Genomic DNA, 25,381 nt, shown 5'->3' with positions numbered 1-25,381 from the left:
GGTTTAAAATTATTATTGCAGTTTTTTGATGGTGCATCTCTTGAGCCAGTTCTCTAAATTTAGGAACTGTGTCCTAGACTTCTCAGTATTTACTTCCTAACCTTCCACAGAATAAGTAGTTGGTGTTCATTTGTGGAGTGATGGCAACAGTCCCCCATGTGGGACTTCTACAATTTACAAGGAGATTTCAACTTGAGTAGAGAGCACAGAAGTTGTTAAACAAAGAAAGAAGAAATAAAGGCTCCTTGAAGCAAAAAATTTGCTCTAGAAAGTTGAATAATTTCTAGCATTTACTTTTACTTTGATGTTAAGAAATCAGCTTCAAATTTAGTGCAAATTTTTATGTCTGATATTATAGAAAGAGAGAAGTTCCTTGACAAAGAACATGTAAAATAAGAATGGCTGTCATCTGTCTACTCTAGATTTAAACACACAGAAAAACAAGTACAACCCAAAGATTTTAAAAAGTAAATTCTAGTTGATTTATCTGCCAGATTGACTTGTCCTCAATAGCATGAACAGTAAATACATTTATATCAAACCACTTATTTGCCAAAACATCAAAAATTCTGGCAACTGATTATATATATATATATATATATATATATATTTTTTTTTTGGTAACAGGGAATGAACCCAGGGATGTTTAACTGCTGAGCCACAGCCCTGGCCCTTTTAAAACATTTTATTTAGAGACAGAGTCTCACAGAGTTGCTTAGCACCTTGCTTTTGTTGAGGCTGGCTTTAATTTGCAATCCTTCTCCTGCTTCAGCCTCCTGAGCCACTGGGATTATGGTTGTGCACCACTGTGCCCATCTCAGGCAACTGATTTTAGGACAGGTTTCTTTTGTTTAATTTATCTTGAGTTTGGGTAAATATTTTGGGGAGCTGATTTCTTCTTGTCCCTTCTTGTTCTCCTTTGCAATGCTCAAAGTTAACAACTGCTCTAAAATAATTCCCTTACTAATAGCACATTGCTCTGATTGTTAAGTGTCCCCTGCAAAATCACAATTCTCCAGGGGAAAGGGAGATTTTAAAATTAATGAAAAGTATTTTATTTCACTTAATCTGAGAGAAGGCTAGTCTCAATTTATGTTCCACTTTTCTGTTTGCATGCACAAAGAGATAAATTTGTAAGTTGAATGAAATTTTCAATAGCAAGTATTCATTAACTCAAACACAAGAGTATTCAGAACTCTTCCTTAGCATAAAGATTCATGTGTATTTACAAAAATTGGAAAGAAACACACCAAAAATTAATAGGAATTATAGTTAAGTGATTTAAACATTTCTTTAAATGTATGCTTTTTAATACATGACAGGTCTTCTACAATGACAATATATTATTTTAATAAATGAACAAAACTTAGCAGTATTAAAAAAGGCAATTGGAATCCTTTTTCCTATCATCATGTTATAGGGCCAGATGCCTGAAAGACTGGAAAAGTCCTATCTGTAAGTGATGTTGAGGTGTGAATTGGGACAGACCAGGTAACTGTCTGGACTCAGGCTTACCATTTGGGAAATGGACAGGGTTGAGTGTCATGGTCCCATCTAGTTCTGAGATGCCTGAGTTCTATTATGGGCATGCCCCATGGTAGTCTGAATTAATAAAAAATGTTTTGGCTTTGAGTTACAACATCTTGACTAAGAGTGGCTTAAATCACAAAAAAACTCTCACTGTTGAGTGAAGAGAATGTTCGCAGTAGGTAGTCAGGGACGGGACTGGCTGCTCAGCAAGATTATCCAGCAGTCAGGCTCTTCTCCATGTGCTCTGTGTGGTCCTCTTCTGCTCTTGGCTTCTATAGTAGAGATTGTTTTATCATGGATACAAGACAGTTACCACATCTCCATGTAGGAAAGAAAAGACAGAGGCAAAAGGTTTTTCCTTTACATCCATCAAGGTCCCTCCTATCTCATTTGTCAGAACTGAGTCACGTGATCAACCTAGACTAATAGGTAGCAATGTGAAAGGGGATCCCAGGCTTGAGTTAGATTACTTATCATTCATCCCATACCTGTGAGAGCAAAGAGCAGCTGCCCTTGTCATGAGCAGATCAGAGTTCTTCTACCAGCAGGCAGGAGACAGGGAGAGAGGGTAGCCATTGGAGTCTGCCAAAGCACCGAACAAAAATGTTGATGAATGAGTGAGGGCTACACTGCGACTTTCATAGGTCCTAGAAACGTTTGCCTTAGAGGATCACTTCATCCAGGAAAAAATATTTAAAAATGTATGACTGAGTTGATATAAAGATAAATATAAGCCAGGCTCAATTCATTATTACATATTCATTATTTATCATATTTATTTTTGTAATAATTTAAAAATTTAAAATGGAAACATGTTCACAGGTTCCTACAAGTATTGTGGGCCCTAGAGACTGTGCCCACTGAGCCTAGGAGGTAATTCAACTCTGGGACTCTGTTGTCTTTCCAAATGGATTTTAGATGATTGAGGGTAGAGGCTGTTTTCTAGGTTCCTCTGTTATCCCAAAGCCCCTATCTCAACACTATACATCTCAGAGTTGCTCAATGACTACTACTGAGTTGACCTAACATAGCACTCTTTCTCCCTGCAGGGTGAGCCAGGTCCTCCTGGCCCATATGGTCCTCCAGGAGCCCCTGGTATTGGACAACAGGGGGTTAAGGTAAAGATGATTGTTTCTTTGTCTATTGATGACTATTGAATTTATTGTAAAACCTGGGGAAGTGTGATTTGAACCCAATTCAGCCTAATTGTAGTAAACATGAGGAGATTCCCTGCAGAAGTTACTGACATTTGCATCTTTAGACACGGCAATGCTCTGACCAGGGGCAGTTGTCACAAGAATAATCAATTAATAATATTTTGATTGAAATGAAAAATTTGCTTATCTCTAAATATCCACTCACTCATAAAATATGTGTAGCTCTTTTGAGTTTCCACACTTTAAACATTAACATACAAATATGTTATTGCGAAGTGAAATATCTTAACACATCAACTACCACTTGCTCACATTAAAAAAGCATAGATGGGCAGGAACTAGAGAAACTAGGACACTGAATAAATAATTGTTGACAGAAAGGTTTGCAGGGAAATAGAAAGTAAGAAACATTCCTCCTGGGATGCTCTGTACCATACTGGATAGACTGGAGTGGAAGTGCTTATTTTAAATGACTCTTCTATGTGTTTGGGACAATAACACCTTGATGCAGTAGTAAAATAAGACTTTGATGCAGCACTAAAACTGTACTCTGAATGTAATCCAGTGTCAGCATAGGTAACATTACAACAATAAGTACATTGAGACTCCAGGGAAAGCAGGGTTTCTATGGGCAGAGTTATTGGAGAAGCATTCTAAAGGAGATCAAGTATGAAACAGAGTTTAAGGGAGAGGGGGAAGGGACAGAGTAGGGACAAGGGACAAATACATTCCAGGATCATGGCTAGGAATAGCATAGATATCATTAGTTTGTCCCATTGGTGTCCAAAATGAATTGCCATGCCATTCATCTTACCATTACTATGGGATAGATTGTGAAAGAGAAAAGTGCTGTACTGCATTTAAAGAAGAGATGATAAACATTTGAGGGTAATTTGTTTACTTAAATTTACTTAAATTCAAATTAAATTCATTTTCTCCCTCTAGATTTTAAACATGTTTATGGATATTAAAAGTTTGGCTATTTTGTATTTATCCTTGTTGAAATCTCCAGATTATTTTATGCTATGTTTTATTTTAAAGTGCCCACTGTACTTTTTCAGGGAGAAAGAGGTCAAGAAGGAAGAACAGGAGCTCCGGGACCCATTGGAGTTGGTCAGCCAGGACAGCCGGTAAGTAGCAAACATACAAGATGGAACAACAAAAAAAAAAGAGCCACACTATTTTCATGTGTTCTTTTGGGTCAGAAAAAATGCTTTAAGCTATAATAACAAAAATAGCATGGCATTGACCAAAACAGGCAAGAAGACCAATGGAACAGAATAGAAGACACAGAGACAAACCCACATAAGTACAGTTACTTCATACTAGACAAAGACCCCATAAACATGTATTAGAGAAAAGATAGTCTCTTCAGCAAATGGTGTTGGGGAAATTGGAAATCCATATGTAATAGAGTCAAAGTTCACTCCTATCTCTCACCCTGCACAAGAATCAACTCTAAGTGGATCAAAGACCTAGGAATTAGACCAGAAATCATGCACTTGCTAGAAGAAAATGTAGGCCCAGAACTTCAACATATTGGCTTAGTTACGAACTTTCATAAAAAGACTCCTAAAGCACAAGAAATAAAATTAAAAAATCAATTAATGGGATGGCATCAAACTAAAAAGCTTCTTCACGGCAAAGGAAATAATCAAGAACATGATGAGACAGCCTTCAGAATAGGAGAAAATATTTGCTACCTGCACCTCAGATAGGGTGTTAATTTCCAGGATATACAAAGATCAAAAAGCTTAACACCAACAAAAAACAAACAAACAAAAACAAAATAACCAAATCAATAAATGGACAAAGGAACTGAACAGACCCTTTTCAAAAGTAGAACTACAACTGGTCAATGAATATATGAAAAATATTCAATATTTCCAGCAATTAGAGAAATGCAAATTAAAACTATACTGAGTTTTCATCTTACTCTAGTCAGAATGGCAACTATCAAGAATACAAATAACAATAAATGTTGGTGAGGATGTGGGGAAAAGGGAACACTCCTACATTGCTGGAGGGACTGCAAATTGGTGCAATCACTCTGGAAAGCAGTATGGAGATTCCTCAAAAAACTAAGAATGGAACCATCATTTGATCCATTATCCCACTGCTCAGCATATACATCCAAAGGATTTAAAATCAGCATACCACAGTGATGCAGCCACATCCATGTTTATAGCAGTTCAGTTCACAATAACTAAGCTATGGAATAATCTAGCTGCCATTCAACTGATGAATAAAGAAAATATGGTAAATATACACAATGGAGCATTACTTAGCCACAAAGAAGAATGACAATGACATTTTCCAGCAAATGGATGGACCTGGAGACTATCATGCTACGTGAAATAAGCCAATCCCCAAAACCCAAAGTTTTAATGTGTTTGCTGATATATGGAAGCTAAACCACAATAAAGGGGCTGGGGAGGGGAAGAAGAGAAGTTCAGTATATTAAACAAAGAGGAATGAAAGGAAGGGGGGGGGAAAGAATTAGGAAAGAATGTAGAGTGAGTCTAACTTTAAGTGAATCCCACCAGCCTGTCCACTCACAGGAATGGGGTCCTAGGCAGGGTATGGTGGCTCACACCTGTAATCCCAGCAGCTTGGGAGACTGAGGTAGGAGGATCACGAGTTCAAAGCCAACCTCAGCAAAAGTGAGACAACTCAGTGGGACCCTGTCTCTAAATAAAATACGAAAAAATAGGGCTGTGGATATGGTGCAGTGGTCAAGTGCCCCTGAGTTCAATCCCCAGTACCAAAAAAAAAAAAAATGTGGTTCTAATTAGAATAAGATATATTCCATACTTGTATAATATTATCAAAATGGTTTCTCCTGCCATCTATAACTAAGAAGAACCAACAAAAAAAATTTTTAAAAAGAATGAATAGTTAAATGAATCCACCTTGTATCTTTTTGGATAAAAAGAAAATATGTATGCAAGGACCAGATCCAAGCATTATTTTTCATATACTTGAAGTGGGGTTATATATATTATCTATCTATATATGTATAACATATACACTTATATACATGTGAACACACCCATATATATGTGTATATGATACTTACATCTGTCTCTTACTATAATCTCTTAAAAATAAATCAGCTTGTTTAAGAAGAAGAGATCTTATATGTCAACATTTCCTAGGAGTTGATAGATGTGGATTAAAGCTTAATATCCATACATTTGTAATGGACTTTCCTATAATCATGAGAAAAATTCCTGAGACTAAGGATATTATTATCAAATCCATGTGTGTGATTTAAAGCTAGGATGGATGATTGTAAAAAGACAAAACCTGTTTTATTCACTTCTGCCTGTGTAGCTTTGAAGTTTGTTACTGTTGGATAAAAGAACACAGGTTATCAAAACAGATCTGAAGATAAAGTGAATGAAACCCGACTATTCTGGTATAAGAAGCTTCTTAACTTCTCAGGTAACCATTATTTTCCTAGAAAATAACCGTAGCTGACTTACTGAGGAGTAGTAAAAACAACCAATTGTGCATAGTTGTTGTCCCAACTTGGTTTTGCATGGCATAGTTACTCACATGTAAATAATATCAGGTTCATACGCTTCTTCCTTGCTTTACTCTGAGTGAAATGGCTGCATGTTATTTGTGCGCCAGAGTTTTCACCAATGCCTGGATATGCTAATTTACGAAAAACTTAATGTGGAGGAAAAATACACAGGATGAAAGTTTTGAAAATAAGTGATGTAGTCTCAATTTCCATTAAATATTGCTCTTAAAAGTGAATCACTAACTTCTTTGAGTATTCAATTTAGTAATGCATTACTGTTTAACAAATCATCTTAAGATTTAATGCTTTAGAACAATAAATAGTTATTTCTCATGATAATGTGGGTGGATTTGGGAGTTTCATATCGTGGGAAGTCAGTTGAAATGGGTGAAGCTGGGTTTGCCCAGAGACCTCAGTTCTTCTCAGTTTGCCTCTACATGTGGTCTCTGGGCTTCCTCACAACATGGTAGCTTAGATAAAAGCAGGAATGTTCCAGCAGGCAGAAACTACTTGTCATGTAAAACTCAGTATCAGAAATCACCTGGTATCATTTCTGTGATGCAGTTGGCTAAAATAAGCATAGAATCAGCTCAGATGTGAGTGGAATAGAGATTCCTCCTCCCTACGAAGATAGAAAACTCATGGATATTTTAATACACCATAGTCTCACATTTTAACTTTTGTAAAATTAAAATATTAATTTTATGGTTTTTAGAGTTTGAAATATTGAAGAAAGTTCTGTAAATGTTGGGAAAGCAATTCAGAACTTTTTATTCTTTAAGTTGATGGATATTTTTCTCAAAGAACTGTATTAAGACTTTTCACACTCAGCAATAAACTTAAAAATTTATTTCACTTATTCATTCTAGCATTGAAAACATTTTAATTTTTAAGTAATGAAATATTTTAAGCATATTTAAAAAGCAAAAAAAAAAATGATTTAGCAAACCTCCAACAAGACAAAACTACCTACCCTTGATTTAGATTATCTTTAAACTGTAAAATATTGTGGATGGCAGTAAAACTTTCATGACCTCTTCCAGAAAATAAAGATGAGGAAAGAGCATTTACCAACTTATTTTATGAAGCCAGTTTTTCCTGACACCAAAACAAGTAGTAACAATACATAAGAATAAAACTACAGACCAGTATCCCTCATGAATATAGACATAAGAATCCTTAGCAAAGTATCGTCAAACAGATTTCAACAACATATAAAAATAATTATATAGCTTCACAAAATAGAGTTTATTCAGTAGATGCAGGACTAGCTTAATAATTGAAAATCAATGTAATATATCATATTAATTCACTAGAGAAAAAAATCTCATAATCATATCCAAAGATATCAAAAAGTATCTGACAAAATTAAATCCCTCCAAGACTCTAATAAAACTTTGACAACACCTCTCAGAAAACTGAGGATAAAGAGGAATATCCCCAACTGCTATAAAACTTTCAGCTAATATCATATTTAGTAACTAAAAACTAATCATGCTGCATAATCTTTTTAATGTTGAATTTGGTTGAAAAGTATTTTATTGAGGATTTTTGCATCTAGGTTCATCAAGGATATTAGTCTGCAGTTTTGTTTTTTTGTGTGTGTGTTTGTGTGTGTGTGTGTGTGTTCTTATCTGATTTGGGTATGAGAGTGATACTTGCTTTGTAGAATGAGTTTGGAAGCATTACTTCGCTTTCCATTTCATGGACTAATTTGAGGAACATTTATATTGGTTCTTCTTTAAAGATCTGGTAAAATTCAGCAGTGGATATATTTGCTTCTGAGCTTTTCTGTGCTGGGAGACTTTTTATTACTGCTTCAGTTTCAGTGCTTGTTATTGATCTGTTTAGGTTTTATATCCTTTTGATTCAATTTTGGCAGATTGTATGTATAAGTTTTCAAAATAGTCTTTAATGATCTTTTGGATTTCAGTGGTATCTGTTGTAATATACACATAGACAAGTGGAATAGAAAAGAGGATAGAGACAAACCTACAAAGCTATAGCCATTTGATTCTTGCCAAAAAGGTGCCAAAAAACATGCAGTGGAGAGAAGAAAATGGTGCTAGGAAAGCTAGATATTCATATGTAAAGAATTGAAGCTCACCCTGTATAAAAATCAACTCAAAATGGGTCAAAGACGTAAATGTAAGACCTGAAACTTTGAAATTGCTAGGACAAAACATGGGGGAACCACTTCAAGACACAGGCACAGTCAACAACAACTTCCTGAATAAGACTCCAATAGTTCAGGGAATAATAGTGAGATTCGGCAAGTGGGAAGGCATCAAATTAAAAAGTTTCTGTATACCAAAGGAAACAACAGTGTGAAGAGACAGCGTATAGGATGGGAGAAAATCTTTTCCAGCTACTCTTTGGGAGAGGATTAACATCCAGAATACATAAAGAACTAAAAAAAACCTTCACACTGAAGAAACAAACAACCCAATCAATAAATGGGCAAATGAATTGGAGAGACACTTCTCAAAAGAATACTTATGAATGGCCAATAAATATATAAAAAGTATTCAACATCTTTAGTCATTAGAGAAATGCAAATCAGAACTACATTGAGATTCCATCTCACTCCAGTCAGAATGGCAATCAGCAAGAATACAACAACAACAACAACAACAAAAACAAAAAACAATAAATACTAGAGAGGATACAGGGGGAAAGGAACCCTCATACACCGTTTGTGGGGATGTAAATTAGTACACCCATATGAAAATCAGCATTGAGCTTCCGCAAAAAACTATATATAGGACTACTGTATGATCCAGTCATACCACCTTTTGGGATATAACCAAAGGAATTAAAGTCAACATATATAGAAAAACCTGCATACCCATGTTTACTGTGGCATAATTCCAAATGCCCAAGTTATGGAATCAGCCTACATGTCTATTGGATGAAGAGACAAAGAAACGTTTTCTCCTGGACTTTAGGGAAAAAAGATGGCATATAAGCAGTAGGGAGACTATTAGAAAAGAAGAAAGGAACCAAGTTGAGGGATGAGAAGAGGGCAAGATTGGGCAATGGGGGCTGGATACAATCAGAATATGTTATTTTAATGTGCAGAGGTACCACAATGAAATCCATTGTTCTGAATAATTAATATGTACTAATAAAAATTAAAAATGGTAAATATAATTGTCTTCTAACTTCCCTACAGTATGGTAATCATTATCATTGTTATTGAAATAGCAACAAGTTGAATCAGTAGTTCAGAGCTGACTTAATTGCTGCAAAGATGCTTGAATCTGCATTATGACACTTCCTTATACCAAATATTTGAAAAGAAGTAGGTAAGACATTATGTTCTTTAAGTAGCCCAATTAAAAGTGTGCTAAGAGGTTTTAAACACAATTTCTGGAGAATATTTTGTAGATTATTTAAAGATGTGGAAACATGCCAGAATAAGTTTAATTTCATGTGGTTTTCTATGTAAAAGAGATTGGGCATATTTATATATGCTGTAAAAAGAAATTTTATCTTTTTCAATATGTCTCATTGATGAAAAACTGGGAACATAATGTCAACATCAGTGTTTAGCTGATCATCTAAACACATAGTAATAATGTAATAAATATACCTGTGGTCTATTTATTAAAGAATCTGAGGGTTTCAATAATCTATTATTTGTATCTTTAGAAGTATTTGTGTTTTGTTTTATTTTTGCTAATAAACTGTGTTATCAGGGTATCAAAAATACCATATGATTTATGATTGCTATAAAAGAGAAATACTTGAATATAAATCTAATTATATACACACACACACACACACACACACACACCAGTTACTGTGGCTTATGCCTGTGATCCTAGCAGCTCAGAAGGCTGAGGCAGGAGGATCTCAAGTTCAAAGCCAGCCTTAGCAAAAGTGAGGTGCTAGGCAACTCAGTGAGACCCTGTCTCTAAACAAAATACAAAATAGGGCTGGGGATGTGGCTCTGTGGTCAAGTGCCCCTGAGTTCAAACACTGGTACTTTCCCCACTAAAAAAGTATACAATTTGTATAAGACTACAAAACATTGGTGAAAGAAATTAAAGACTATTTAATAAATTGAGAAGACATGCCATTTTCATAGATTGAAAGATTAAACATCATAAAGATGTACATTCTCCCTAAAGGTTTAATGGAAGTCTTTTCATTATACCAGCAAGATTTTTTGTAGATATGAATAGGATAATTAAAACTTACATGCAAAGACAAAAGAGCTAGAATAGCTAAAACAATTTTGAGAAAGAATACACTTGAAGAAATCACACTTCTTGGATTAAGACTTAATATTTAGCTACAGTAATCAAGAATGTGTGGTATTGACAGAATATAGATAATGATCAATGGAATAGAATACAGAACCCAGATATGAACCCACATAAGTATAGTCAACTGATTTTTTTGATAAAAAAAAATGCAAAACTGATCCAATGGAGTAGCATAGTCTTTTCAACAAACAGTGCTGGAGAAATTGAATATCTATGAGGAAACAAAACAAAATCCAAACCACCTCAAGTTAAGTCTCAACAAAAACAAAAAACAATAAATACTAGAGAGGATACAGGGGGAAAGGAACCCTCATACACCGTTTGTGGGGATGTAAATTAGTACACCCATATGAAAATCAGCATTGAGCTGATCTTATACAAAAATTTACTCAAAGTATTTAAATATGCAATGCATTTAAATATACAATGTAAAAACTATCAAACTTTACAAATAAAACGTAGGGAAAAAATCTTTGGGACTCAGTGATTTCTTAGACATGTCACCAAAAACACAATTCAAAAAAAAAAAAAGGTAGATTAACTGGACTTCATCAAAATGGAAAATATTTTTTTTTTCTGTTAAAGATTGTTAACAGGCTAAAAAGACAAGCTACTTACTGGGAGAAGATATTAGCAAACCACATATGTGGCAAAGGATTTGTATCTTGAACATACTAAGATCACTCAAAACTCATTGATAAAACAAAGATCTAATTAGGAAATGGCAAAAATATCAAATATTTATTAAGAATATACACATATATGTATCAAGTTACATGGTATGTATATGACTACATAGGTATGTATATTTTTTTATTTCTTAAGTGGTCTCTGAACTTTGTCATGTATTATAAATTAACAAGTTTGAAATGTCATCAGTAGTACTACCCATTCCTGAAAACACACTGACCACAGAAGGATTTTACTCCAATCATCTCTTCTACCTTCAAAGTATTATTTTCCGTTAGCTTTGATCTACCTTATTTTGTCCCATCTAACTTATTATTTTTTATCAGTATTTAATTTAGTTTTACCCACATATTTGCCAATTTTTTGGCTCAACATAGTTTATCAGTTTCCCTCTTTTCTTTTTTTTTAAGGAATATATTTCTTGGTTGTTTCCAATCAGATTATGTGTAAACTCTTTCGGTTTTTTGCTGAAATGTCATTCTTTTTTTTTTAATGACATAGATTAGCTGGTGTGAAAATCTTAGTTGTGTACTAATTCCACTGTCTACTAACAACAGTGGTTCCTGTTGATTTGTTTGCAGTTCGTTTATAATTTCTTAGTAATTTGCCTTTTATCTTAGGCTGCTTTTGTAATTTTTCTTATTAATATTTTTTCTTAAAGTCATTATGATACATGTAAATATGGATAAATTTACAATTTTATGACTTTAGATGCACTGTTCTATGAATCTGAGGATTTGACAATTTTTAAATTTCTTAGCTGTCTCTTCAAATGCTCACCCTGCCCTCGTTCTATTTATTTTGAAATCCTATTGGACATTTGGAAGCATTTTGGGTAATTTTTTTAAATGTAACTTATAATGTATAAATTTAACTTCATTAGGTTATTCAGGTTATAAAATGTCTTAACTCATCCATTAAATTTTTAGTTTAATGAGTATTTTCAAAATCTACCATCTATGTATCTATCTTTCTATCTATCTATCTATCTATCTATCTATCTATCCATCCATCCTTTTTACCACACTAGACTCTGATTCTTGTGTTTTTTACTCTTTTTAAGACATTAAGCATTAAAGTACACATTTAAAAATTTTTTTTAGTTGTAGATGGACACAATACTTTAGTTTATTTGTTTATTTATATGTGGTGCTGGGGATTGAACCCAGTGCCTCACACATGCTAGGCAAGCACTCTACCACTGAGCCCCAAGCCCCAAGCCCCAGCCCTAAAGTATACATTTTGTCTCCTATTATTTGTCAGTTTGGGGGGATTTTATGTTATCTTGGTTCACTTTTATTCATTGTGAATTATTTTCTATTATGTTCTGAACTTTGGAATCTGAACTGATTTTCAGCAGGGCTTTAGTTGTGAAAACCCCAAGTGTTCTGTGTGAAGGGTGTTTGAGAGAAGTTTGTGTTTGCACCTTTTATGTAGTCCAGGAGTTTTCTTGATGATAAAGCGTTGACAGAAGTGTTCAGAGACTGCCTAGGTAGTGTCAATAGAAGTTTCGAACCCAAACACAGCACAAGTCTAGTTTGGGACTTTCTAGTCATTCAGAGGCCTTGCCAAGGCAGACAAAATTCTTGTTGCCCACACCCCTGTGTCAATGTAAATGACTATTTGCTAATGTCCTTTTCATTGAAGTTTCACAACTTTGAAGGTCTTCACTTTTTGTGGGATGTCAGCACTGATTTGCTCCTCATTTTCCATTGTGTGAGCCAAAGTCTCTGCTACTATTTTTTTCTCTAGGCTTCCTTGACTTCTTTCTACCCCACAAATTTTTTTCCCCCTACCCAGCACAGCCACAGCAGCATCTTAGATGCATACACAGTTCTCATCTCTGTTGTTGAGCCCTACTTTATTTTCTCTGGGCTCAGGTATATCTTTATAATTCATTTTGGAAAAAAAAAATCATATTCCTTATCTTTCTGTCTGGAGCGAGAGTTTTCACAATATTCTCAGAATAGGAAATTCTTGTTTGTTGGCTTGTTTTCTAAGCCACAATTACACCAATGAGAGTGATGCTGTGAAGTTCTGACTTATTTGGAAACAAAATACTAACAAAAGATGAGAAGAATCCCAAATAAAGTGTCAAACTATTGCAACAAAAATGTCATAATAAAAAAAATCAACGAAGTGAGTTTTTTAATTATTCAGAAGTGACATAAAGACTTACCTGAGGATTGACAGAGATTCTGCTGAAAATCTTTTACTTTGTTTCTTTGAGCCAATCATTTCAAATAATTTCAGGTCTAGGGCTACTCTCACAAATGCGGCAGTAATGTAAATCTACCAATAGATGGAATTAATATTCTCACTCTAATGCCTGCCTTTGAATGGTTGGCTATCATTTTTGTGTATCACTTGTTTTGTGCTGATATGATAAGCATAGTGATTTATAAAAAGTAAATCAACTGAGACTCTCAAAGTGATCTGCTTTTTATGCAAGGTCATTCAGAGTACTCTCAGGGGAAAAAAGATATCCCCTGAAGTAGAACTCTAATTACTTTGAAGTTAAAAATAAAGTAGATGACACTGTTTGAATATAAAGGGCAATTTTTATTATTATTTCACATATTTATCTTTAACGCTTGCAAGTAGTCTGAAACCATTTTTAAGGTTATTAACACTGTTGATATTATTAAGGAAAGTAATAAGATAAATATAATGCACAATCATATTTTAATTTCATTGCTAATGTTTCAATAAAGCATTTCACTGATTAGACTGTGTTAACTGGTAATTGGGATTAAAGTATAAATGGAGGAACCTAATTATATAACTAATATATATCTCTAATAATTAAATATTAATCTATTATATCTAATGATATGTTAAAATATATTATATAATAGATATAATCATTATATAAGTAAATATATAATGATTATATATATTTATAAAAATATATAAATAAATATATTTTAGAGATGTTTGTTAAAAACAAACAAATATGCCATAGTTCTAACTGGTTCTCATGGCTTTGAAAAGGACACTGACATTTTTATAGAAGCATTTATTCTTTTTTAAATGACATACAATTATTATCTGTCAATAAAAATATTTTTAAAAAATTATCCTCTGGTCTTTCCTGACTACTAAATTAAAAGTATGGTTCATCTAACCCAAGTACCTGCTACTTCTCTTCTCTGGTTAATAATCATCTTCTATCCTGACTCTTTAACTGGAAAACTTGAGAACATACTGATGGTATGGAATATTTCTCTGACACTTCACAGTAATTAAACCTTGGATCACTGATTTTTTAATTCCCCTAAGTGCTGGCCCAGGAGCCTTAACTCCATTCTCAACAGACTTAACAGACTTAACTCCATTCTCAACGCATGATTCCTTAACTCCTCCATTACTTTCACTTTCATTGCTGTATTCTACAAGTGCAGAGAAGGAGGGAAGAAAATTCATTTATTCTGTGCAGCCAGAATAAATGCCTGTCACCACTTTGCCTAATGTAGACCAACCTCTGAGATTTCCTTATTTCTAAACACTCCACAAAGGACATTTGTAACAATGGTGGAGCTGAAGTAAAATTAGGTTTGATAATTGCAGCAGGCATGCAGTCATATGTAAGAGCTCTAAATGTCTCTGAATCTTTACAATAATACTAGTGGCTGAGGTAGTACTGTCATCATCATTCTGAAGATGATGCTGAGCTTTGGAAAGATTGAATTATTTGATCAAGGTGACATTGCTAATATGTAGCAAAAGTCAGACTTGAACCTTGGTTTAAAAGACACCAAAATCTCCTTTTAACTAGCATGCAAGACTAAATTCCATGAGACAAGGAGATCTGTCTGCTATTCCTAGTACAATCCCTTCCACTTCTTGGGTGTTTGGTAAGTATTTGTTGAATGAATGAAAAAAAAACTGAGCTGGGAAAAAGACTTTACTATGTTTAATATAAAAAGTTTCATTTTCATTAGTCCTATCATTAGGGAAGAAGAAAAATTTGCTGTTCTTTGAGAACGTGTATGATTTTAACTTGGCACTTTTCAGTTTAGTTTGCAATCCAGTTTCATGCTCCTTTTTATTTCCTCCCTAGCTGACTGCTCTACCATTAGAGTAAGCTGTCATGGATATTAGTGCTTTGATTAAGATTTTGGATTGTTAAAGGTCACAAGCATTATAATTTAAATTAAATTAGATGTTAGCTTTTTCTTTTAATTAAAGTCTTTACTGAATAATAAAAAAAAGACTGTCTTTAAAAATATGCAATATTAGGGCAAAGCACAAAGAAGTTAAACACTGGGATACAGTTAGTTTTCTTTCTTAAATACAAATTCATAATGGGTCTGCTACTGCTGAACATAATGCTGCACCCTTGTTCTGCCACCAGTCTAATGCATCTCTTAGGTAATCCTGGATTAGTGTACCTAGAGCCCAACGACCTTGCAGCCTGCAGTGTGCTGGCTTTGGGCCTTGAGGGAAATTTATTAGACTGTTCCAGGACTTCCCTAGTTAGCTAATCTGAATCATCTGAAGATCATTAGAGGAAATTCTCAAGTTTTTGCTTTTAAGAGGTTTGTTGTTAGTTCCTTTACATTTCTTTCTTTTTAACCTTTTGGACAAGAAGAAAAGGGGAAAATTCATAGTTTAAAAATTTTTTTTTCTAGTTTAAATGAAAACGTTGCTAGTGTTTTATGTTTTCCAATTACGGTGTTTTCTGCCAGTCCATTTCGAAGCCTAGGACCGAGAAGTCCTCTCCTCTTCTAGTGCCTTTAGAAGTGCTCCTCTTCTGAGCAATAGTTATCCAGACTTAATTTTAATCATCAACATGGAAAACCATGTTTCCCTTCATTGATCTATCAAGATATCAGCTTATGCATAGAACTGCCAGTGGAGTCAATGGGTTCCTGAAATAATTCAAGTTTTAGTCCAAGTATATCAGGACAGAAATCAAAACACATGTAAGTAGTATCCAATGCTTTGCAACAGCTGTGCAGTGATTTCTTCACTGGGCTCCCTTAAAACTTAACCAAATTTTAAAATAACACTGCATCCTTCTCCAGATCACATAGTCTTGAATTTTTAGCCTTTCCTCATAGCGTTTATTTCCTAATCCTTATTCTGAAGCGTCACTTAATTTCCATTTTCCTCTAATTTGAGGATACTAGAAGTGCTTATGCCAATCAAACAGAATAAGTATTTGAATACAATGTGAATTTCTTCTTTACAACTCTACAATTCTGCTGATCAATGTAAATGGTTTTCCAAAATACTTTGGGAGATTACTAGAAGGACACTCAGGAAAAACTTAGGAGGACTATATCTCCGCCATATCCTTGTGAACTGAAATATAACTATTCTCTTTCTTCCCTCTTCTTCCCTTTCTCTTTCTGCCTTTCTTTCTTGCTCTCTCACCTGCTCCTCATTCCCTCCTACCTTAACCAGGGTCCCCGTGGTCCTGAGGGAGCACCAGGAGAGAGGGGCTTACCTGGAGAAGGATTTCCAGGACCTAAGGTAATAAAAGCCTCTGAACTAGGAAAAAAAAAACCCATAGCACTTTGTCCTGCATAGTCATGAATCACAAATTTTTAAAAACACGGATTATTAGAAGTTAAGTATTTCCTGACTATTTGCACTGTATTGTGTGAAGGAATTTGTCAATTTTCTTTTAATGTAAAAGTATGGTGAAATATTTGATTATAAAATAAGTCATCAACAGATTTCTATTTCATGTAATTACCACATATGAAATTAGAAACTCTCAGTTTGCAGTCATTAACGCTCCAGTGATAAATAGCATATTGATGCCCAGAAGTCAAGTTATTCAGTGTAGCTATGGCAACACTGCTCACAGCTTTGTTTTATGAAACACAGATAGGATACAAAATCTAATACATCAATTTATACTGCCATCAATATCATAAGAAAACTGATTTTTTTTACCACAAAGACCAACTCTTATGAATTCAAACTTTCCTACTGCTTCCCACATATAATTCTTGGAGCTCAAGTTCCTCTGCACCAGGGCATGTCAAACTTCTGTAAAGGGCTGGATAGCAAATATTTTAGGCTTTGTAAGCCATATGGTATCTGTTGCAATGACTCAACTGTGCTGTTGCTGCATGGAAATAGCCATAAAAACGTATCAATGAATGAATCTGGCTGCTCCAACAAAACTGTGTTTACAAAAAGCTGGCTATGGGATTTGGCCAGTGGGCTGTAGTTTGCTGTCCTGTTGTCTAGGTGGTTTACCCATATCTATAACACATCTGCCAAACACCACATAGGAAATGGTTCTCCAAAATACGTTGGGCACTATTAAAAAAATTTCACAGCAAACAATAATGCATTTCTGGGTTCTTTCTTCATTTCTAAAGTCTTCCCCACCCCCCACGTAGACACACATCCACACAGCCCAGAGAACCATATGCTGATTTCTCAGACCCTGCACAAGTTATTCTGTCAGGTCATTCAGTTCTGACCTTCTCAATATGGCCTCATACTCTAAAATTGTATCTCATTCTCAGATTCTTTCATTATGATCAATACTCAGTTGTCTCTGAGAAACCCAAATCTCAAAAGAGGAAAAGCAATTGCTATAACAAATAATTCATACTATGTTGTGAGCTGAATTTTGAAGAGAACCTTGTTAAGACATTAAAGTTGCCACAATAATGTTAGTAATATTTTGGATAAATATGATATTTCATAACTAAAGTATCATTCTTAGAAAACAGGTCAAAGACTTAGAACTACATTTTAGAAAGTTTTATGATACATAGTTTCATTAAAGTTTTGGCACATCACAAATGTCTTTTTTTATGTGCAGCCCAAACAATCCGGAAAATTCAAATTGTGAAAATTATTTATCTTTATAATCTCTGTGTGTTTGTGTTAAAGAAACAAATGAGGGCTGGGTGTGGTGCTGAACACCTGTAATCCCAGTGCCTCAGGAGGCTTAGACAGGAGGATCACAAATTCAAAGCCAGCCTCAGCAAAAAGCAAGGTGTTAAGCAACTCAGTGAGACTCTTATCTCTAAATAAAATGCAAAATAGGGTTGGGGATGTGGCTCAGTGGTCAAGTGGCCCTGAGTTCAATCTCTAGTACAAAAAGAAAACAAAACCACCACAAACCTCAAAAAAACAAAACAAAACAACAACAACAAAAAAAAATAAGAAATGAATATGTGAAACACTAAGAAGTATATTCCAGGGAATGCCTTAGTGACATGTTCAACATACTTTTATGTTAAATGAAGTATAATGTGATGATATACTCTTTATAATAACCCCAGGCTCTGCATTGGCCTCTGTTTCAATAAGGAAAGAACACATGGTTTTCAGTGTTTCCTAAGGGTCAAGTACATGGAACTTAGCTCTGTGGTAATGATCAGAAGAACCCACCAGTCAGAGCACTTCATTCCCCAGCCTGGCAGACCTGTTGACTCAGTCAGATTGTGGTTAATTTGTAGCGAGTAAGTGAATAAATTATGGATAGAAAGATATAGCTATATTTTCCTTTTTCTTAGGTTTCTTAAAAATGTTCTTTGATTTTATTCTTGGTTCTAATGAATTTATTAAATGAATGTTGTTTCTGATTGACATGGTTTATTTTTTATAACAAAGGCATGAAGTGCTATGACTTCATAGATATAGTAAGAACAGCTGTTCACAGAGATCATTTGATCATAGAAGCAAATACAAGGTTTTCCACGAAGCCTTCTAAACCTAGATTTTCAATGAATGTCTCTGTAAGTTCAGATACAAAACATTTAATAAGTAATCCAATCTTGCGAGTGTTGGTTCACATATATGAGAGACAAATTTTCTTGTACCATGGATCCAATTGTAGCCATGTTAAGGAACAGGAGGCTTGATCCAGGTAGTTGTACTACATGATTTATTGATTAGGTTCCTGGTTTCAGTATTTCTATTGAGATTGGAAATTGAGCTCTTTTCCAATTTCAGCAATGCTATATATGTATTCTGCTGGGACAGACTCCTTCCTGTGAAAATGATATGACTAATTTTTTTTTTACAAGTTGCAAATCTTAGAGTCAGTGGGCAGTGAATTTGGATACTTGATTGAAAAAATCAATTTGAAGTATAATTCATAGTAACTTTAATGTAAATCTTTTAAATAATTTTTATCAATGCGCTGATAACCCTTCTATGCACTTTCAGGGTGAAAAGGGTTCTGAAGGACCAATTGGCCCACAAGGGTTACAAGGCCTGTCAATCAAAGGGGACAAGGTACTGTATACAAGGTGTATAATGGAAACGATCCCAGTAAAATTATTTTTGTCATTGCTTTTAATGAGTGTACACTTTAAAACCAAATATAACATGACAATCATGACACATAGGTATCCAATTAATTATAAATCTTGTCTATGCAAGGTATATTTATTATATTGGATGAATTATGATCTGGGAAGTCCCATTATTTAGAGTAATGTGTCACTTATTTGGTTTCTAACTTTCTGTGACTTCAGTCATCAGCAAAGCATCTTTGAAGACAGACATTAGCAAAAAAACACCTGTCCTTAGTGTAGTAGAAAATAGTTGTTATAAACATTTTGGCCTCATTACAGTCCATCTCTACCTTCAGGCATTCATTCAAAAATATTTACCTTAAAATGAAGTTAAAATAATAGAACTCATTTAAGAAAACTAGTGTTGATACCCTACAGCAAGAAACAACAGGAGTCCACCTTTAGTTAAACAAAGGTTTACTGACTCATTGCAACATGGAGACCATAAACCCTGGGTGACCAACTGCAACTAGGAAGGAAGGAGAAGAGATTTTTTATAGAACTTGGGTTTGTGTTGGGTGACTTTTGGGAGCTTTCAAGACAGCATAGGTTGCTTTGCGTTGGATGCTACCAGAAAGTGGGAATAATTTTAAGGTTGAGTATTTTAACGAGTCTCATCTAGAAATTGGGAAAAATGGTGTTAGGTTGAGATGTAATAGTCAAAGAAGTAGCAGCAACTCATTTCAGCCAGTGCAGGAAGATGTTTGGCCATTTCTATGGATTTGGACAGTGTTTGTGGTTTTGTCTGTGCTCAGACATGAGTACTGAGTAGTCTTGCTTTTGTCTTGGTCTGTTGCTTTGATGAACTTGTTTATGTTCAGCACTGCAGCCCAGCTGCCAGGGTCAGGTCAGCTCCAGGCCATCAGACGTTGCTTTACTCTTTAGCATTAGTTACTCATTTTCTTTAAAATATAGGAGATCATGACCCTGATTAGAAGCGGGTGGTGAGGCTGGTGACAGAAGTTACTGCAAGCTGCTCAGATTCTAAAAAGCAATGTGAAGTGAAAGTTGTCAAGGGGAGGAGACAGAAGATATGTGCAAAAACCAGAGACCTCATATCAATTTGGAGTCATTTATATGCCAACCATTAAGCACACATTATATTATTTATTAAATTAGAGTAATAACTGATACTCATGATTATCCTCAATCTTGAAATGACTTATTCCTTTTATTTTCTGGTAGTTATTTCTTCTGGTTGTCTGTATTTGAATAGCAGAGATAATGATAAGTAATGGATCATATAAATTTCTTTCTTGCTTCAAAGAGCTCAGCTCTGGTTGTAACTGCAGTTCCAAAATACTTCCAAAATATGTAAGATGTTCTTTTTTCTTTGGGGGCAGTGGGAACTGAATACAACAGAACCATTGTTTTGTGAGTTCAGTAAATTAACTTTTTCAAGGGTTGTTGTGACATGGCATTTGTGTTTTTACATCTGGAGCTCATGCAAAGAAAACGCTCTGCATAAAAAGCTTTTATTTGCTATCCCCTTCCTAAATCAATACTGTCTTCTCTTTCCTTTCCCCCTCTCTTCCTCTCCTACTCTTTTAGGTGTAGCATTAGATTCAAAGACTTTGGTGTGATTCAAGCGATAACATAAACACCCTATGATGAGGGCTCACAAATGTATATATTTGCAACAAAACAAAAAATTAGTTATGACACAGACTTTAATTGTAAAAAAAAAAGTACAAAAGGATATAATTTTTATGTGTTTATTGAATACATGCAGAATAGTGGTTATGAGTTGGGTTGAGGAGTGAGACAGAGTGTAGATTTGAATCTCATGTCTGCCATTTAATAGGTATGTGACCTGGAGCAAATTACTTAAGGTCATTTGGAAAATGGTGATGCCCACCATAGAGAGTTATTGGGAGGATTAGTGAGAAAAATCATGAAAAGCATTTAGCACAGTGACTCTTGCATAATGAACAATCAAGTACTGAATCAGAATAATCGGGTTCTGAATCAAAACTTAAGTCCATAATATTTTCCTTATTTATTTAGACCAAGGTGGACAATATACTAAGAAGTATGTTCCAGAGTGTGTCTTGGTACAAGTTTTATATAATTCAATATTATTTATATAAAGTATGAGTAGCATTTACTTTTATTCATAAAAACATATTTACATAGCCTCAGCTGCCTGTCTTTCTATGACAACATTATTGGAACACAAGCACACCTGCTGCTTTGTGTATTGTGTATGGCTGATTTCACACTCTCAAAGCAGCATTGATCTGTTACAAAAGAGACCTAATTTTTGTCCTCAGGCCCAAAACATTATTATCCCACTGTTTAAGAAAAAGGTCGCTGACTTGAAGTTGTCTAAATATAGTTGCCATTGAAATAAGCACACCTACCCATGTAGCTCAACCCAGTGGTCAGTTCTCAGTTGTCATTTTACTTGACCTATCAGTACCCTTTCTTGCTCCCTCACCTTCTTGAAACCCTCTCTTTGCTTGGTCTCTCTGGCTGCTGCTCCTCAGTCTCTACTGCTGTTTCTGGTTCATTCCTCTGACCTCTAATGACTGGAGAGATTAAAGGACTCAGTCCTTGGACCCTCTCTTTTTTTCAACTCTTAGTGAAGTCACCCAGTCACACCACTAAGAGAAGAGCAAGAACAAGTACCATTGTCTCACAGGACCTATTGATCCTTCTGCCTGGCCACTGCCATATATCACCTACCACTCTCCCTCATGGTCCCCATCTCCACCCATACAGTCTCCTTGCTGTTTCTGAAATGTACAGGGATCATCCTTACGCCGGCTGTGTGCTCTGCCTGGAATGCTCTTTCTCCAGGTTTCTACCTGGCTCATTCCTTGTCATCAGTGAGGCCATCTGGGTTCATTTTCCAATTGTTACTGCCACGCCATTTTCTCAATTAGTTTTTCCCTTAAAGACTAATCATTATTCAATGTAGCATTTATCTTCTTGTCTTGCTTATTGTCTTCTGTTTCCCTTACTAATATTGTAAGCTCTGTTAAGGATAGAATTTATTTCATGGGAGTAGAAGGTAGGGTTCTTTAATTTTGTAGGCTTCACTTTAGATTTTTCTTAATTTCAAAATTGAAATACTAAGAAGTACATTCCAGAGTGTGTCTTTGCACAAGTTTAATATAGTTCAATATTATGTAAAGTATGAGTAGTATTTACTTTTGTTCTTTTAATAAGATTTGGAGAGGAAAGTTACTTAGAAAAATTTAAAAATATCTTCTTCAATTTATCTTTCAAATTCCAGTTTTCTTATACCCCAAGAATTTTAAACTCTTAAATATTTATGTTATGGTCCTAACAGGAAGTTTTTATATTATTATGATAACTATTCAGAAATTCTGGTTGTGAGAAACATAATTTCTAAATATAAACCCATGTACATACCAACCAGTTTAGACAAAATAGTGAAAATGTCATTGACTCTTTTGGCAAATTTGATCTAGAGATCATCAAAAGCAATGAGGTCTTATGATTTTACTTGTTGAATTTTTTGAAGTATAAATATAGATTTTAATCAAGCCTAAATTCAGATTGGAAAGCATAAAAGAAGGAGGTTTTATTTATTGTTGTACTTCTGACGTTTTCTATACAGGGAGATTTGGGACCTGTGGGACCTCAAGGACCAATGGGCATCCCGGGCACTGGGAGTCAAGGAGAACAGGTAACTGATGCTTGTTTTCATTCTCATGGTACCAAGCATTCCAGCCCAATCCTGGTGTTCATTGAAGGCCAATCCTGCAAATATCTATGAATACATTTGACAGTCAAATTGCAATGAAATATATGTTAAGTCCAGAAATGAATGTAGAAGGAGAGTTTCATGGAAACATTTTCATTTTACAACTTTCCAAGACTCAAATATAAATTTTATGTTTCTTGGTGCTTTGACTTTTATCACTAAAACCTAATTAACCAGGGTATGAGTTTGGAGGTAACATTTTATATTTTTAGTTCCCCTTGCGAGAGCAGTAGTTACTTACGTGTCAGTTTGTATATTATTTCCCCTCAAAACTTTGTGATTATGTCCCACTCGGTCCCAATGCCAGGGGAGTTCTTCCCATCCTTATCTACACACCAAACTAAAAATGGTATTAAACTTAAAATAAGGACCAGAATTGGAAGTGATCAATTTATTTAAGTGGCGTCCTTCCTGGATATAAGCAAACTACAAGTAGGATTTTATAAAAGTTACCTGGCCCCTTTTGGTCAGAAGAAAGGAAAGACCTCTGCTTCTAAGATCTGATAACTTTTGGAAAAACTGGATAATTGTCTAAATAATGTGAAAATAGTATAACAGTAATTTTACTATTATTATTTACCATACACTTTGAAAATTAAAATAGTGTGTTATATGTCATAGTGGGGTTCATTTTGACATACTCATAAATGCATGCCACATAGTTTTACCATATGCATTTGTCTACATATCTCATTTAATAAAACGTCAGCAGCAAATACAGATTTATCATCCAGGTTAGAAAGTGACAAGTTGGTTTGATGAAAATTTATGGTTAAGGTTTGGATTATCCTGTGGCCTAGAGCATGACTACTGCTTCCTTTATCGAGGGTATTAAGGAAAGAAGAAAACCTTGAGACAATTCCAAATCTCACTAGACATTTAGCTGTAAGTTTGTTTCTAACCATCTGCTAACTTGTTATTATTATTACATATTTTTGTCATCCCAGGCAACAGTGAAGTTGGCTATTACTCCTCTTTCCATTTCCTTGCTCTTGGCTGTGTTAAGAGGATTAAGGCGCAGAAGAAGCCAAGATAAATCTGTAAATAAATATTTAGATAATAATTAAGAGTTGGGTGTTTTGACTCCTGAAGGATCCTGGATTGACTCTTCCACCAGGCCTTCTCAGGATTTCTAGTGTATTTTCTGGGTTCATCAGGGCTCACATTCTGGTCCTGAAAGCTGCTAGATGGTACTGCCACATCCTGTGTCTTATGCTGAGTTACCACTCTGGTGGAGAATGAGGTTCAAAGAGAGACGGGTCTGTCCAGAGGGCCAGTGGATCCCAGCCCGCCCACCTGTGGCTTCCTGTTTCCTTTAATGCTGGTCCTTGATGGAGTTTGTTGCAGCTTAAAAAGCAAGCAAGCAAACAAACAAACAAACAAAAACCCCAAACCTCCTTGACTTCCTTCATTTTCTTCTCCAAGAGAAAAAACCAATTTTTGAGTAAAAATGTCCTTATAGAACTGACCCCTAATGGATAGGAAAGCAAATGGAATGTATTCTTTGTAAACTGCTTTAAACAAGAATTTATTTACCCCATTAAGATAAATGACATAAATTCTACTTAAATTTAACCTGTGTATGCAGTTATTCAATTTTCTTCTTATCCTTAATTTAACAAGTTTATCCACTGAATTATTGTAATTATTATTTCCTCCAATGTCACTTATAGAAATGAGTTTTCCTACTCATCTGTTTACGAGTGAACTTCTGTTTCCATCATCATGTTTACAATTTTTTTAAATGACCTCCAGATTTTCCCTAAATATTTGGAGGCTTGATAGCTTCAGATGTTTTACAAAATAAAGTGGAATATAAATAACCACATACACACATGTACATCTACATATGGTACATCCTGTAATTTTTTTGTCCTATTTGTATGCAACTTGTGGACTACTGTAAAAGTCAGAAAGGGTTATGTTTTGAAACCAGTCCATATTGACAGTGCAACAACCTTAACTTCCCTAAATTGTTTGGGCTGCTTACCTTTGTCAACCAGAGAAAAAGGGACTAGTATTTGTATTTTTAAAATGAAAAAGCAGTGGTATCATCTAAGGGAGAAAAGTGGATAACATCTATTACATTATAACTGTATAAAATAAATATTATTTGTGGGATATAAGCAAAACAGATTTTTTTCTCTCTAATCATCCTTTAATGTCCACCACCCCCCCCC

At 34.8% G+C, this 25,381-nt stretch overlaps 1 protein-coding gene across 6 annotated transcripts in view; it reads left to right on the top strand.

Annotated features, from left to right (window-relative positions):
• Positions 1-25,381, top strand: part of Col28a1 (collagen type XXVIII alpha 1 chain) — a 156,988-nt gene that overhangs the window by 36,212 nt on the left and 95,395 nt on the right. For all 6 annotated transcript variants that reach the window (XM_048785979.1, XM_015488243.2, XM_048785982.1 and 3 more), the window contains 5 exons: positions 2,580-2,648; positions 3,749-3,817; positions 16,596-16,664; positions 19,335-19,403; positions 23,055-23,123. In XM_048785979.1, coding sequence (XP_048641936.1) covers positions 2,580-2,648; positions 3,749-3,817; positions 16,596-16,664; positions 19,335-19,403; positions 23,055-23,123 — 345 coding nt within the window. The remainder of the gene's footprint in view (positions 1-2,579; positions 2,649-3,748; positions 3,818-16,595; positions 16,665-19,334; positions 19,404-23,054; positions 23,124-25,381) is intronic.

This window comes from Marmota marmota, unplaced genomic scaffold (assembly GCF_001458135.2).
Source record: "Marmota marmota marmota unplaced genomic scaffold, marMar, whole genome shotgun sequence".
In the NCBI taxonomy this organism is placed as follows: domain Eukaryota; kingdom Metazoa; phylum Chordata; class Mammalia; order Rodentia; family Sciuridae; genus Marmota; species Marmota marmota.
Note: the sequence above shows the minus strand (reverse complement) of the source record. Positions and strands in the feature narration are given on the sequence as shown.